Source organism: Miscanthus floridulus, chromosome 18, assembly GCF_019320115.1.
Source record: "Miscanthus floridulus cultivar M001 chromosome 18, ASM1932011v1, whole genome shotgun sequence".
Taxonomy (NCBI): domain Eukaryota; kingdom Viridiplantae; phylum Streptophyta; class Magnoliopsida; order Poales; family Poaceae; genus Miscanthus; species Miscanthus floridulus.
In genome coordinates this window covers 21,900,327-21,917,432 of record NC_089597.1, presented here as the reverse complement: position 1 = coordinate 21,917,432, position 17,106 = coordinate 21,900,327, and the positions used below count along the sequence as shown (strand labels likewise).

General features: G+C 49.5%; 2 protein-coding genes across 2 annotated transcripts; both read left to right on the top strand.

The window, feature by feature from the left end:
- The first annotated feature begins 1,187 nt into the window (after positions 1-1,187).
- Positions 1,188-1,649, top strand: LOC136523445 (predicted GPI-anchored protein 58). The gene has a single exon (XM_066517128.1). The coding sequence runs from the start codon at positions 1,188-1,190 to the stop codon at positions 1,647-1,649; it is 462 nt and encodes a 153-aa protein (XP_066373225.1).
- Positions 1,650-3,175: 1,526 nt separating this feature from the next.
- On the top strand, positions 3,176-6,400 carry LOC136523444 (uncharacterized). Its single transcript, XM_066517126.1, has 3 exons — positions 3,176-3,477; positions 3,681-4,877; positions 6,397-6,400. Exons 1-3 carry the CDS (start codon positions 3,176-3,178, stop codon positions 6,398-6,400), a joined length of 1,503 nt encoding a protein of 500 aa, XP_066373223.1.
- Positions 6,401-17,106: the final 10,706 nt, after the last annotated feature.

Below are 17,106 nucleotides of genomic sequence, written 5' to 3'. Positions count from 1 at the left end.
AGACTAAAGGTGGACCTTTACTCCCGGTTGGAGCCACCAACCGGGACTAAAAGTCCTCCAACCTTTAGTCTCGGTTGGTAACACCAACCGGGACTAAAGGGTGACCTTTTAGTTCGGGTTGATATTACGAACTGGGACTAAAGGTCTCCCACCCGGGACTAAAGGTCCCTCACGGGTCAATTTAAAAGTAGGAGCGGGGAGGACTATGTCGCGTGTGGTGTGCAATTGAGTTGGTAAGGAATCTACGCGTGATGAGAGAGGTCTTGTGTTCGAATCCCACACAGCGCAAGCGAGGTCTCAAGGAATTCGTTTATTTTTTAAACTGAGGAGGGGGCTTTACTCCCGGTTACTGACCCGGGACTAAAGGACCCTTTAGTCCCGGATTCTTACTCCCGGTTGGGAAACCGGGATTAAAAGGGGATCCCAACCGGGAGTAGAAGCCTTCTCTCCATCAGTGTAGGTTTCTGACCATCCTACGTGACAACGTGCGCGAAATGTTCTCAAATTTTTACCATAGCCTCCACATATGATGTAAAGACGCGTCACCAAGTTTCATGATTTTCGAACTTCGTTTGCATTTTATATAATTAAAAAACACTTCACCCGTAATTTTGTCACTATGTTTCGTGCGTGAGATGTTTGAAACTTCGGGCGTGCTCCTGGAAACGGCCTCAAATACAATAAGTAACGCGAATATTATTTTTCCACTCGTCGAATTCCATGATTCGATGCACCTGCAGTTCAAACTTACATTTCCCGGAAAAAATGCAATTAAATGAAATAAATTAAGAATATATAGCAAAAAGATCGAGAAATGTGCCAAAATTGAGGATGTACTTCAACTTAATGTGTAAGGGCTGAAGAAAAAGTTTGGAGGCAAAAACAAAAAAAAATTATTCTTTGCCGAGTGCCTAAAGGGGGGCACTCGGCAAAGGTGAAAGTTTTTTAAAAAAAAAACGCGAACGATTTCGGATTTTTTTTAATCTGAGCTTTGCCGAGTGCCAGATCTACGGCACTCGGCAAAGAGGTAAGGTTTTTTCTTTTAAGTACGGTTGTTTCTTTTTTAAAAAAAAAAAGAAAACTCTTTGCCGAGCGCCATATCTACGGCACTCGGCAAAGATATTTGAAAAAAAATTAAAAATCCTTTGCCGAGTGCCGGTTCGCGGGCACTCGGCAAAGGAAAGGAAATGTATACGGCCGGCCCACCCCGAAGCCCCATCGGCCACACACACCCCGCACCCGTCTCTGTGACCCGCCGCCGCCGCCGCCCGGCCGCCCCCCCCCCGCCGGCGACCCCCGCCACCGTCGGCGACCCCCGCGCCCCCATCCCCGCGCCGTGTCCCCGCCCTGCGCCCCCAGCACCGCCGCCCGCGCCCGCCCCCAGCCCCGCCGCTCGCTGCTGCAGGCCCGCGCCGCGCCGGTGGCCACCGACCCCGCCGCTCCGGCCTGCCCGCCCCACCCGCGTGCCCGCCTCTCCTCCCCTCCGCGCCCCACCCGCGCCCCCGCCGGCGCCGCTGAACGCCAGCGGCCCACTGCCGCCGGAGAAGGAGAGGGAGGGCCACCTTCACCTCCCCTCCCCATGGGGGCCGCGCCCAGCCCGCCCCCCCTCGCCGTCGGTTCTTGGAGGGGAGGAGGCAGAGGTGAAGTAGGAGGAAGGAGAAGAGGAGAAGGAGGAAGGGGAAGAGAAGGAGAAGAAGAGGAAAAGAAGAGAAGAAGGGGAAGGAGAGGAGGAAGGAGGAAGAAGGAGGAAGGGGAAGAGAAGGAGAAGGAGGATGAGTTCTCGGCGTCTTCTTCTGCGCGTGCACGTCCCGCCACCGCCCAAGGTATATGCACCGTCCCTTTGTGAATGTCGGCCTTCGTGCCGTTGTGAATGTCGTGAATGTCGGCCTTCGTGCCGGTGTGAATGTCGGCCTTCGTGCCATTATTTTTTGTAGGTTTTGGAAACCTCCCTGTACATGGGAGGTTCTGCCGAAATTTTCAACTTATAGTATTGTGTTTCTTGTTTTGCAGAGCAGGACCTGTCGGAGGGGACCCGTAGTACCTAGGCGACCCCGATCGTCTTCATCGGTGCTGCAGTCCTGCCTACACAGCCTCGCCTCGCCACTGCACCGACTCGCCACTAGGACCTGTCGGAGGGGACCCGTAGTACCTAGGCGACCCCGATCGTCTTCATCGGTGCTGCGGTCCTGCCTACACAGCCTCGCCTCGCCACTGCACCGACTCGCCACTGCCCCGCTAGCCTGACTCCACCGCCACCCTAGGTATAAATAACCTCTCTTCCTTATCGTTGTCGTGGATCAGTGTAACCCAGTTAGGCGTCTCCCGTCTGAAAGAGATACGGTTGGAAGTATGCAGATCTTTGCATATGTATAACCGTATCTATTTTGGATTGTCCACGTTTTCTGGACAGCTCGCGGATGCGTAGACGAGGTTAGTTTCCATGGTCTGCTCCAATCCGAGACAGAGTTTTGGCATCACCTCCATGTTGTTCTCCGGATACACACTCTCCCTGCCAGGACGTGTATCTACAGAACAGCGGGGAGGTGTTGCCGAAATTCTGTCTCGGCTCGGAGTAGACCATGGAAACTAACCTCGTCTACGCATCCACGGGTGGGATTAGGACCTATCCTCACCTATTATATAGTAGGAACACCACGTAGATGCAGTTGATGGTTACGTTACTCGTTGATATCTATTTTAGAGGATGGATGACCGTGAGTGGATGTACACGGGATACAGAAGTCTGAGTGATTTCAGCACTGAATGGGGGCAGAAGACCGAGGCTTTCTTGGACCGTGCATTCGGCAGGAGTGCGAATAGAGCGCATCTAATGAAGTGTCCCTGCAGCATGTGTGCAAATAGAAAATGGCAAAAGAAGGACAACATGGGTATACATCTTCAGAAGCATGGCTTTATGCCGGACTATACCCGGTGGATCCACCACGGTGAAGCCCATCGGATGAGAGAGGAAGTGGTGAGACCATGCCTCGAGCATGTTGATGATGATGGCGGGGTTGCAGACATGTTAGATGACTATCAACAAGCACAGATCCCTGATGGACGTGCGGAGGAGACGGAGGCATCCGCAAAGGCGTTCTATGACATGATGTCTTCGACACAGAAACCCCTTCATGATCGGACAACGGTTTGTCAACTCGATGCCATTGGACGCATGATGGGGTTCAAGGCCGAGATCAACATGGGTCAACAACACTTCGATGGTATGTTGGCCTTGATTGCTAGCATGCTTCCGGAGGGCCACGTTCTACCAAAGAGCCTGTACGAGTGCCAGAAACTCCTTGATGGACTCAAGATGCCTTACGAGCAGATACATGCTTGTCCGAATGGGTGTGTCCTCTTTAGGAAAGAACATGAGCATGAAAAGTACTGTCCGAAGTGCAAATCCTCCAGGTACCTAGAGGTAGACTCTGGGGATGGCCACAAGAAGCAGCTTACCGTCCCGATGAAAATCTTACGGTACCTCTCGTTCGTGCCGAGGATCCAACGGCTATACATGAGCGAGGAATCCGCTAAGCAGATGACATGGCACAAACAGGGCACACGATACAATCCTGACAAGATGGTACATCCGTCCGATGGTGAAGCATGGAACCACTTTGATGGCATTCATCATGAGAAAGCATCAGAGCCTCATAACATACGTGTTGCGCTGACAACAGATGGGTTCAATCCTTATGGTTTGATGGCTGCCCCTACACATGTTGGCCCGTGTTCGTCATCCCCCTCAATCTCCCCCCCGGCGTCGCATTTGAACGTCAGAACGTATTCTTGTCATTGATAATTCCTGGACACCCGAGGAAGAAGATGGGTGTCTTCATAGAGCCTCTGATTGATGAATTGGTCAGTGCTTGGGAGGATGGGGTATGGACATACGACAGAGCTACAAAGATACCCTTCAAAATGCATGTTTGGTACCAGTACTCCATGCATGACTTCCTAGCGTATGGGATATTCTCCGGTTGGTGTGTCCATGGGAAGTTCCCATGTCCATTATGCAAGGATCGTCTGAGGTTCATCTGGCTCAAGAAGGGTGGTAAGTATTCGTCGTTCGACAAACATCGTCAATTCCTCCCTCCCGAGCATCCATTTAGGCAAGACACCAAGAACTTTACGAAAGGTGTCGTAGTGACAGAACCTGCACCACAGATGATGATTGGTGCCGAGGTTCATGCTCAGATAGATGCTCTCATGGAGAATCAAGAAGGTGATGGCTTCGTGGGATACAACGAGGAACACATGTGGACTCATAAGTCGGGCTTGATGAGGCTCCCCTATTTTGATGACCTTCTTATGCCACATTACATTGATGTCATGCACACAGAAAAGAATGTCGCCGAGGCACTCTGGGGAACAATCATGGAAACTGAAAAGTCAAAGGACAACCCTAAGGCTAGAGTGGACCTGGCAGAGTTGTGTGATAGACCACATCAAGAGATGCGTGCTCCTAGAGGCGGCAAGACATGGAAAAGGTCTAAGGCAGATTTCGTCTTGACCCCCAGACAAAGGAGGGAAGTACTCCAATGGATCCAGACGTTAATGTTCCCTGATGGGTATGCAGCGAATCTGAGGAGGGGAGTGAACTTAACTACTCTCCGAGTGAACGGGATGAAGAGTCACAACTACCACATATGGATTGAGCGGCTTCTTCCGACGATGGTTCGAGGCTTTGTCCCTGAGCACATATGGACAGTGCTGGCAGAGCTGAGCTACTTCTTCCGCCAGCTCTGTGCCAAGGAGTTATCTCGGACCGTGATTGCTGACTTGGAAAAAGTGGCACCTGTCTTGCTTTGCAAGTTGGAGAAGATCTTTCCACCTGGCTTCTTCAATCCGATGCAGCATCTGATATTGCACCTCCCGTATGAGGCACGAATGGGGGGGGCCCGTGCAGGCCCGTTGGTGCTATCCAATCGAGAGATGCCTAAAGACACTTCAGAAAAAGTGTAAAAACAAAGGCAAAATTGAGGCTTCCATTGCAAGTGCATTCACTATGGAGGAGGTGTCAAACTTCACAACATTGTATTATTCTGACAACCTTCCAAGTGTGCATAATCCACCTCCTCGTTACAAAGCTGACGAAAATGCCTCGAGCCTCAGCCATTTCTGAGGGCAACTTGGAAGAGCAGGTGCATCGACCAATAAGCCCTGACAAATGTGGAGTGGCACAAAATCATGTTATATGTGCTGACCAACCTTGAAGAGGTGACCCATATATTGCGTAAGTTCTCAACGGACTTGTTTCAATAATCCCGCACTATTCTACATCCAACCCCCTTGTTTGTCGTTACAAGGAATTCATTCATGAATACTGGCCCCATTCAAGGGAACCAACCCCGCCAGAATGTGATACCCTTCTTTCCAAGGGTGCGGGACAAGGGAGCCCCGATTTTATTTCCTGGTTCAAAACCAAGGTACCGTCCAATTTAGCCCCGATTTGTTGTTGCTCGTACGTCCGATTAATATAACGATGTATCCTGCTTGAGCTTGCAGGCCCGAACTGATGCGTCTATCAGTGCCGAGTTGAGACAGGTTGCCAACGGCTGTGACCAACTGGTCAAGTCATCGGACGCCTACGACGTGAATGGATATCGATTTCACACAGGAAGCTACGAGCGGAGGTGGCCCAATCGAAGAACCACAAATAGCGGGGTTTTTACGCCTGGCACTGATGGCATAGACTATTATGGAAGAATTGAAGAAATATACGAACTTTCATTCCATGGTAGCACAAATCTTTATCCTGTCATATTCAGATGCCATTGGTTTGATCCGGGAGTAACGAGGAAGACCCCTTATCTTGGTCTAGTCAAATTTCGACATGATTCTGTCTATCCAAGAGACGATGTGTACATTATGGCGCAACAGGCCACACAGGTTTATTATACGTCATATGCTTGCAAGACTAGACCGGATCTTGGTGGTTGGTTTGTTGTGCATAAGGTCTCGCCACACGGCCGACTACCTGTCCCAAACGATGAAGATTACAACTTCAACCCAAGCACGTATGACGGAGAGTTCTATCAAGAAGATGGGCTACAAGGGAGGTTTGAGATAGACTTAACCGGCGAGATAGGAATGGATGTAGACAATGTAATGGTTGATGATGATGACAATGGAGATGAAGTGCGAAATGCAAAGGACTTACAAATGCTTGAGCGATTACATGTAGGCAATGACAATGAAGACAACATTCCTCCATTGGATAGTGTTGATTATTTCGACATGGTTGATAGTGATGATGAGACTTACGATCCAGCTAATCCCGATCATGAAGATTATTTGTAACATACATGTAATACTTTGTAATTTTGTAATTTTGTTTTGTTTTGTTTATTTTGCATCTATTTCTAATTACTTCTTTCTCCTTTTTAATTGCAGGTGACTGAACAAAAATGTCGGGCGGCCGACAGAGGAACCTGAGCTCGTTCTACCATGGAGCCTCCGGTGTAGGAGCCTCCAGCGGAGGGGGCGAGGAGGAGCAGGGACGTCTTCGATGAGGCAGAGGAGCATGAGGACCACGACCAGGAGGAACAGGAGGACCACGCCCGCGGTCCAGCAGCAGCAACAGGAGGAGGAGGAGGAGGAGGAGGTGCAGCAGGAGGCGGGTGAGGAGGAGGAGACACCGGTCCAGGAGGAGGCGGACGAGGATGAGGATGAGGACGGGGGCGGGACGGGAGCTACCGCTTCCTCTAGTTCATCAGGTGTCTACTTGCGAGGACCCTCCACCCTCCCTGACCGACCGTATACTCGTCTACGCCTAGTGATTCACCCAGAGGGGCAAAGGTAAGTGCCTTTGCATTTTATCACTTTTACTTCATATGCTATGTTTGATATCGAAATAGAGACTAATATGTTTTCTTAATCACTTCTACAGGGGGTGGGAGATTGTGTCGGGGAACACTGCCTCCCGCCATGTCAATGGCATCCTAGGTCTCCTATGTAGGACCCACTTCCCTGGCATGGTCATGCATGCCGGGAACCTCGAGCCCGCCTTCACGTTTGCCCACTACGAGTCCGCCCCCCCCCCCCCCCACGTGGAAGCAGGCACCGTGGCTGCGCTCGTCATTCGGGAGTTCTGGGTAAGTCTTCCTCGCATTACATGGCTCAATACAACGCATTCATTGGACTCTACATAACTAATGCATACATCATGTCTGTATATGCAGGAGTACTTCAAACTTGACGACGGATTCGAGGGCACGGCGGAGGCAGTGGCTAAGCGAGCTTGCAGGAAACGCGTCGTCGACGTCCATCATGAGGCGCGACTCCAGGCCATCATAGATTACTATGGGACAAAGCTCGGATAGAAGGTCACCAAGAAGGACATCCGAAAACAAGACTTGACGCTGACCAAACCCCAGTTCCTTGAGGTAGCTAAAGAATATTAAAATTGGTTCCTTTTGAGATTAAGTACGAATCACTTGTTTTTCTAATATGTCAACTACTTGATGACGTGTAGGTGATTCCTTGGTGGTGCAACGGGTGCCCCGTGGCTTGGGCGAAGATGGTGGATAGGTGGTAAAGCGCGGAGTGGGCCGCTCAGCACGTGGCTGCCCGGCAGCGGCGTTTGTTCATGTCAGGTGTATCACACCATCAAGGCAACCGCAACCTCTCCGGATACGCCCGAGCATGGGTACGTGGTCATGTTTCTATTCTTCTTGCTTTCGTTGAACTCGGCAAAGAATTCTAATCATCTTGTTTTCGTTCTTGCAGTCGGCGGCACATCAAGGCCAAGAGTGCTCCAACTTCGTCGCATTTGCCATGGCACACAAGGGCAAGGTGTCGTCCGACGTCTCCTTCAACCCGGACGACCCGGCCGAGGCGTACACAAACTCGAGCGCCTACGAGAAAATCACGGAGTACACGGCGGCGGCAAGGTCGATCCATGGGCCGGAGTACGATCCACGGACCGACAACATTGATGCAAACACCGTCATGAGGATTGGATAAGGCAAGAAGCATGGCCGCTACTGGATTGGCGACAGCGTGATCGACACGGCCTCTACTCCCACTCTCTCCCAGATCCGAGCACAAAGCACGATCGCCTCCTCACTCCAGGCGATACGCTCACGGCTGAGCATTTCACAGCACCGGGTCGACACACTCCAGGTTATTCATGTTTTACTCGTCATACATTGATCTTTACACAACTCTATTTCCTTTGCATTATTGTAACATTAGCTTTGCAACAATTTGTAGGCCCAGGTGGAAGAAGCAAACAGGAGGGCCCAGGAGCTGGAGCTGGGGTTGGCGGCCGAGCGGGCCGCGCGGGAGGCCGACAAACTCGCCCAGGAGAAAAGGTTGGCGGACATTATTGCCTGGATGCAAACTACGACGGGTGCTGCTATGCCTCCTGGGTTAATGGGTCCACCTCAGCCTCCTCACTCTGCTACTCCAGTGAGTAATGTCACACATGCAAGGAATTGCTACAATCACTATTCAACTAATCTTGTCTCATGCAATCTCTTCTCCTGTGTGCAGCTTCAGTCGGCGGGTTCAAACAACCCAGCTCAGGGCACTCTGAACGAGCAGATGTTTCCTTCCCCGTTGTCAGCAGGATGGCCACATCAAGGGCCGCTTCAGTGAGTAGCGCTTGTAGTTTCATGTCTTGTTCTCTTCGCAATGGATTTCTGTCCGAGACAATGTTGTTGTCATGCATGTGTTATTGTGACATGTGGTGATGGATTTGAACTACTTGTTGAATGATGTGGAATCCTGTCGAATAATGGATGGAATTACTGTGACATGTGGTGAACGGATGTGATTCATGTGGTATGTGTGATGGATTGTGACATATAAGGTGCTGGATGTGATATATATGTCATACGTTGTGTTTGCAGTGATCGAAAGCAAAAAATAAAAAAAAAACAAAAATTTTTGGTCACTTTGCCGAGTGTAACACTCGGCAAATAGCCTTTACCGAGTGCCTTTTGCCTTGGCACTCGGCAAAGCTGCCAAAAAATGCACTACCAGGTCTCTTTGCCGAGTGCCAATACCCTGGCACTCGGCAAAGCTGTATACACTACCATGTGTTTCACAGCTTTGCCGAGTGCCAGGGCTCTGGCACTCGGCAAAGAATTTTCCAAAAAAAAAATATTTTTTCTTTGCCGAGTGCCGTCTCAGCTAGGCACTCGGCAAAGGATTTTTCAAAAAAAAACATTTATTTACCGAGTACCGGGTCAGGAAGACACTCGGCAAAGGATTTTTCAAATTTTTTTTCTTTGCCGAGTGCCGGATCAGGAAGGCACTCGGCAAAGTTGAAAAATCCTTTGCCGAGTGCCTTCCTGACCCGGCACTCGGCAAAGACGCCGTCAACGGCTGACGGCCAATTTTCTTTGCCGAGGGCCGTCCTGGCATTCGGCAAAGTCTTTGCCGAGTGCCCGACAAACGGCACTCGGCAAAGAACCCTTCGCCGGATGCGGCTTTGTCGTTTGCTCTTTGCTGAGTGTGGCACTCGGTAAAGCCTTTGCCGAGTGCAATAGGGCCTTTGCCGAATGCCCCAGGCAGAGCGCGTCTCCAGTAGCCCTGCCTGTAAGCACCACACGCTTCCGCTCCGATTTTGTTATTCGATTTGCCACCTTGTTGCATCGTCCGAAATTCTTTGTGGCGAGGGCTTTAACGCACTTCTTGTCAACTGGTCAAACCGATATGGTGCCACAACCATCAAACTGGCAAACCGAGGTAGCTATAGACATTGATGGCTTTCCACCGCATACATTCCATCCAAGTGCCTTAGGACCCTTGCTTGAGCGTCACTGCAGCATCCAGGCTCACAACTTCAGCGAGTCCAGGGGCGTATGCCGTGTCGATGCATACGCACTCAACAAAGACTATCCCAGAATCTGGTGAGATCAGTTTACAATATCCAAGCCCACACGGGGTGACCAACGTGGTCTTTCCTGTCACAATGGCAAGCTACAACTATTCCGAGGCACCCGAATTTCTACAGCACGAGGTGCACGACGATCCAGCTAATTTCAATGCAGATGATCCTGCTGCATCCTTCGACACAGGTGATAGTCATGTGTTCCACCTTTAATTACACAAACACCACGCTCCCTTACTATCTTTTCTATTTGATATCGCTTTATCTTTACTGCTGTCCCCTCCACTGTTTGAATTAGCCGAGGAGCTGGGCTACGACAGGGAGGTACTTGAGGAGACCTATGACTGGCAGCATAGAGGTAACCTTCGTCACAAACTGAATGTTTGGGGTCTTTACGATTTACTGATCGTGCTTTTGTATGATTTGCAGCCAATCAAAGGCTTGAACGTGCAAGGTACCATGGATATGCATCGGACAGTTGCTCTTCCTCCTATAGCTTCTCCTCTGAGGAGCCGTTCTACCTACTTCGAGGTATACCAACAGCTACGACTATACCTTTCGAGCAACACGCCTGTAACAACATCGTGCACACTAACATCTATGCATGCCATTCCCAGATTGTGAACCCGCTCGTAGCTTTGAGTCGGATCGGAGCTGGCACCTCTCTTAAAGCTGCCAACATCGGTGGAACCTCACAAGCTGTCAACCCTTCCTTCAGTCTTCCATCTAAGCAGGGGCTGCTATGCCTTTCATCGTGTCCAATGCGTTGTACTAAGGGCGTGTTTAGATCCAAATTTTTTTGGGTTTTGGCTACTGTAGCACTTTCGTTTGTATTTGGTAATTAGTGTCTAATTATGGACTAATTAGGTTCAAAAGTTTCGTCTCGCGATTTCTCACCCAACTGTGCAATTAGTTTTTTTTCGTCTACATTTAATACTCCATGCATGTGCCGCAAGATTCGATGTGATGGATACTGCGCAAAATTTTTTGGGAACTAAACACACCCTAAGCTGCCTCTCAAACCATGCGTCGTTGGCAAGTTGTGCCAAGCACTTTTTTTATGTATAATTATGTAAGACACCTAGCATCCAACCGTCCCCTTACCTCGTGGAACATTTAGATGATGCCTGGACAACCACCATGTATCGTGTACTGATGTCTGAACAGCCCCCATGTATTATGTAATATGTGATACCTGTTTATTCTGTGTTGTTTGTTTCCAAAAAGAAATGTCCGGTCATCGCTTTCTGTTTGATTGTTTCAACATCCTTCTAGACAAAAAATGTCATAAATTCTGACTGCTCTGTTCAGTAGATGTATAAACTATATAGTACTTTGGCTGTTAAACATCTCTGCTTATTATACATGCCAATAGTACTTTGGCTTCTTGCTCAGCAAATTGTGTTCTTGGTATTCAGCGATGCCTGAAGTTAAAAAGGTTCAAGAAAATTGAAGTGTCAGTGTCGGTGCAGAAAATGACTAACACGTAAATACTTGTAGTTTTGCTGCTCGTTGTGATCGGACGTGGCCTAGCACTCAATGACATAGGGTTTATACTGGTTCAGGTAATGTGCCCTACGTCCAGTTTGAGTCGGTCGGTGACTTTATTCCGGAGCCCAGGTGCTCGAAGTTTACTGTGGGGTTACAAACGGAAGGGAGAAAGATGGGGGTACAAGAGGTCCGGTCGGACTCTGGTCTAAAGGGCCAAGAGTGACGGGAGCTCCGCTATGTGCTAAGTGTTCGAACGTTTGTTGTTCGTTGGGATCCTTGGTCGTTCGGATCGTGTGTGTTGTTCGAGTTGTTGTGGACTGATCGATTGCCTTGTTGGGAGAGAGTGCATCCCCTTTTATAGATAAAGGGGACGGCCTTACAAACGAGAGAGAGAGAGAGAGTACGTATGCTACTAAGTCTTGTTGCCCACGCCGTCGGGTACAAGATGATGGTAGACGCCCATAAGACTGTTGTTGTCAGAGGCAAGTGGGAGGTTTTACCGTATTCACCATGTATGACGGCGCCCACAACACTGTTGATGCCCAGAGACATGTGGGGGAGCTTACCGCGTTTGTTCGGTATGGGAGTTGATGGCTCCCACAACACTGTAGGGCAAATGTCGGCGCCCACAACACTGCTTGGGTTCTGGCATGCCTGGAAGGTTGCAGGGCACCCTTCTGACATGTCCTATCGGTTACTGTCCTGCAGGTGTGTAGGGTACAGTCCTTAGTATTGCGGTTGACTTGGGTGCCCTGCCTTACTTGCTGCGTCCATTTCCTTGTCTTTACCGAGTGGGCGTCCCCGGTCGGTTGGTCCCGGTCGGCTCCGACTGCGCCAGTCGGAGAAGAGCTATAAGCAGGGGTTCGGTGCATCCCTGGTCGGAGAGGCGGGTCGGAGTCAGAAGCGAGCGTTGTTCCTCCTTGGCCAGGCCTTCCGGTCGGAGAGGCGGGCTAGAGTTGGAAGCGAGCGTTGTTCCTTCTTAACGAGGCCTTCCGGTCGGAGATTGGATCGTCCTTTTGGCCTGTCGTTAGGTTTCTTGGGCCGGCCCAAGAGTTGTGCGTCATTCGCAATGTCGTCTGCTGGGCTGAGCCTTTGCTGGGAAGCCGGTCCATGAGGGACCCTGGGTTTATGAACCCGACAGGAGCCCCTGAGCCTCCGGACGATTTAGGTAGAATCGTCTGGGGGGTTTTTCATGTTGCCAACGGGGGAAGTTTTGTTTCATCAGCGGGTGCGCACGAGCGCACCCGCTGGTGTAGCCCCTGAGCCCCTAGGTGATTTGGGCAGAATCGCCTAGGGGGTTTTGTCAGCAGGCGCAGCCAAGGTAGTTTTTAGGGATCAGGCGAGACAGAGCTCGCGAATCCTGGCGTCGGGCGTAGCTGAGGCAGTTTTTAGAGATCGGACGAGACGGAGCTCGTGGATCCTGGCATCGGGCACAGCTGCGGTAGTTTAGGGATCGGGCGAGACGGAGTCACGGGTCCTGGCATCGGGCGCCTTGAGCCCCTGAGTCCTATTGGGCTTGGTAGGGGTCAGGTTGGGTTGGAGTTTTTGTGCGTTACCCTGTCCGCGGTTTTTCGCAACCGGAGGGGCTGAGCTAACATTGTTTGCCTCGATGGCTCGAGTGACGCACTTGGTGAGCTCCCTAACGGGCACGTTCAAGTGAAATCCGGGTCCGTTGTTCATGACGGAGTCGGCATAGCCCTCATGTGGCATTCCACTGCTCCTTAACCTGCAACCCGGCAGATGCCTGGGTCGTTCCGGAGACCGACCCGGGTGGCCCGCTGGCCTCCCCTTGATGGAGATTTTGTGGGTTTGGCTTAAGGTTAGGATCAAACGAGAAGGTTGAGATAACCCTATCTGCTTCGGGGCAGACTGGGCGAGGGCCGCTCGGGGCTCATCTGCGTTTTCTCCCCTGGCTCTATTTGACGTGAGGTGGCCTCGAGCCCTTCGTGGGCTGGCCTTCGAACCCCGATCGGTCGTTGCTCATGTTGAATGAGACAACTACCGCTTCGTGATGCAACACAGAGCATTGTGATGCATTTAACTGCATATGCGATGCCTTGGATGTATGGAATGAATGAATGCATGTATAGATGAATGAATGATTATATAAAGAAATAGTGGGGGTTGGTAATGTTACCTTGATAACTCGAGTGATGGGGTTTGAGGAGCTCCAAGCAGAAATGTCCGACCAGGATGTGCTCTCATCGTTCGTGACGGAGTCGGCATGGCCCACATAGGGCGTCCCTCTACTCCTTACCTGTCTCTCATCATTCACCTAAGCCGTCCGATCGACTCAGGAAGCCTGTTGGTCTCTCCTAGGCGGAGATCCCGTAGTTGGGCCTTTCCAAGTCCTGCTCGGGAAGGCGGAGGGCCGCCTACGCGTGGTGGCGCTTTGTTTCTTGTGCCCGACGTGCGGTAGTGGTGGGCCATACCCAGGCCACGTCCCATCTGACCAGGTGCCATTCTGTTAGGTAGGGTGCATCCCATCGGTCACGGCGCATCCTATTGTTTCCCATCCACATTGAATGGGGGAAGGGAGAGGGTTTCTCGCACCAATCCTTTTGCCTTTCCTCAACTGCTCCGCTTCTTCTTTAAATAGGGGAAGGGAGAGGGAAAGGAGAACTTACAGAACCGTTTGTGATTTCGGAGCGCAATGTCGAGCTGGAGGTTATCCAGCATAGATGAGGTGGTGCTAGCCGCCTTCACCGAGAAGGGGCTGCTTTCGCCGAAGGAGGTGGCACACTGGAGTGTACTGCACATCGCTGGCTTCGTCACCATCTGCGAGGCTTTTGTCGGGATGGAGCCGCACGTGGACTCCTTCCGGTAAATCTTCTCCAGGCGAGCCTTGTCGGAGAGGAAGCCGCCCAGGACTACGCTGGTGGGGGGTTTCGCCCTTGCAGCTGCTCAGGTTGGCCAGTGCATAAAGTTTGATGAGACATCCTCCAGCCATGGTGTGGCAGAACCTCCTGAATTATAGGGTCCACATGCACCTATCACTGTCCAATGACCTCTGACGACTATGCATATGTTCCCGATAACTTAAGAAGACTGTCGGGTGTCCTCGGAGAACCCCGAATCATCCACAATTTCCGAGCAGGATCCCATTATAGAGTCAATGCAGTATTACAATAGTTTATTCAAATAGATACATCAGAGTAATATAGCGGAAGTCTTACAATAACTTAGTTTACAAAGCATTTAATTCAAACCTTACAAACTAAGTTCGATTAATATTACAAACCGTAGTAGTGGAGTGGCATTATTAACATAATACAAACCACACAATTAAACTGCCCTGCCCAAAGGCCACACATTTACTTGTCGTCATCGGATCGAACAACCATCATGCAGCAAGGTCCAAAACAGACCTGCTCATGAGGCTCACCTGCAACAAGGGTCAACGAACCCTGAGTACAAAAGTACTCAACAAGACTTAACCGAAATTAAAACTGAGAAGACTCAGGAATGCAGGCTCCGGGATTCAAGGTATGGCTTTAGCAATAATCAAAGTTCTTTTGCGTAAAAGCTCTCTAATAAGATTCTTTATATCAACATTTTTATCTTCAAAAAGATCATATACAAAGCTGACATGATCCGTAATGAGATCATGAAACTTCATATCCAACACTTTCTCAAACCTTACTCAAGTTCCAGTTATTAACTACGATGATGAACAGAGAGTTGAGTCTCCATAACTGAGGAGCAATGATGATTCGAACCGATTATAACCCAGCTGGGGATTCCAGACCACACGACATATGCTGGTCCCTGACCTACATATACCAACCTACCCTCAGATGCTCTAAAACAAGAACAGGTCCGCGCCACCCGAGAATACAGTACTCCACCAATCCAGCCCAATGCCACGTGGGTACATGCTATTCCCGCCATCTCTCCACTCCTAGTGCGCGAGTAGCCATTCTCGTAATAGAATAGCCAAGTTAAGGCTTACCGGAGTATGTGGTTAGTACTACAAAGTCTCAGCTCACACAATTCAACAACGGACGTGTCTTAATCGACACAGGCGGAAAGAACCCGCTCACAAGACCTCCATGTCTTGTGGCTCCGATACATCGAGTCCGCCCAGTCTAGATTTATTACTCCACATGCTCATATCTCATGATCACATAAATAATCAGTCATAACCAAGAAACCATTTATATCTCGTAGGTGACAGGTGATCACCCGACTTGTATCGTTCTAAGCATGGCTAAGCATAAATAAGCATTCTCGGATTGAAACAGTAACAAGGTTTATACTGAAAAGCAAGGTTGGTAATGCATCAATTAGGTTTTCACTCAACTCCTAATCACTTAATGCAGTATATAAAAGCAAAAGCGATATAAATTTGTAAAACACAAGGTAGGTTTAAATGCATCCGGGGCTTGCCTTGGTTGACGGAAAATTCAGGTTCCGGAGACGTTCCACAATTATCAAATCCGACCTCAACAGACGGATTAACTTCCTCCACAACTTGATTGACTACCATGTTCTCGCTTTCGTTCACTACACGTAGTAATAATGCCATGTTTAATATGATGCGCGATATGAAACATGATGCTTGACAATGGATGCAAAAATCAATAACTTGAATACAACTTTCCTTCGCGGTACAGTTGCAAACCAACAACTACTAAACATTTTTATAAACTCAAGCACTTACTTTAAGTATCAAGAATTATTCTATACTAATGACCCAAGGTCATCACTCAATTCAAAATTCAAACAAAACCTAAGTTATTAAGGTTTACTATTTGCTTTAATGAATTAATTATTTAATTAAAAATTATGAAATAAATCAACTTTCTCCAAATGAGTTCAAAATTTTTGTGAAGGCTTATCACATGATAACTAAGTGGCAAAACAATTTTCATAATTTTTGGATAAATAATAAAGCCTAGAAAAATCATGGAAACTCATTTATTAATTAATTGAGTAATTTTTATCACATTCAAAAAGTACTGCAAATCAACAATTCATATTTTTCCTAAAATGTTTATATCACAAAGAGGTCACACAAAATTTTTCATAATTTTCGGAGCTCTAATTAATTCTACACAAAAATAACAAAAACTTACACTATTTATCCATTTCTAAAAAATAGAAAATTTTCATTTTCAAATATCATTCACTGACAGGGTGACCCCACCTGTCAGCGTCTTCCTCCCGCGCTGACCACGGCGGCGACGCTCTGACCGGTGATTTCTCGCCGACGGCGAGATCAACGGCGATGACAAGGGTACCAACGTGTTCACGACGACAAGGCGCACCTAGAGGTAGCACTAATTGCACTGATCGTTGCACAATCCGAGCTCGACGCTGGCCATGGTGGACACGGCGGCATGGCTGCGCTACGCCGGCGAAATGGGACTGGTAGCAGTTAAATAAATGGCCTAGGAAGACTCAAGAGCTCACCCCGAACACGCTGGAGTCGAAGGCCGAGCCAGAGGATCAACGAGGAAGTGGGTCGACGTGCACAGCAGCCACGACGGAGCAACGGTCGTCGATGGCGGTGTTCCGGCGACTGCAAGGATAAATGGAGCAATCAAGCGGTCATAGAGCATCACGGCAACCTGGTGAAACTAGAACCAGGATTCACAAGAACAGAGGCTCATCGTAGAGCTACAGCCACGGTGAAGCGCACGCGACGGCGATGCCACCGGCCGCGAGGAAGAAAGGCAACGAGCGGCGGTCCTCGGTGAAATCTGGCACCAAGGCTCGGTTGGGTGGGTTCACAAGGAGTAGACAAAACTGAGGCTCGCTTTGCTGAG

Bases quoted from the DNA above. Each gene is read 5' to 3' on its own strand.
- LOC136523445 (XM_066517128.1), top strand. From the start codon at position 1,188: ATGTATACGGCCGGCCCACCCCGAAGCCCCATCGGCCACACACACCCC.
- LOC136523444 (XM_066517126.1), top strand. From the start codon at position 3,176: ATGGGGTTCAAGGCCGAGATCAACATGGGTCAACAACACTTCGATGGT. The intron at 3,478-3,680 runs GTACCTCTCGTT...CGCTGACAACAG, and splicing joins GTCCCGATGAAAATCTTACG to ATGGGTTCAATCCTTATGGT.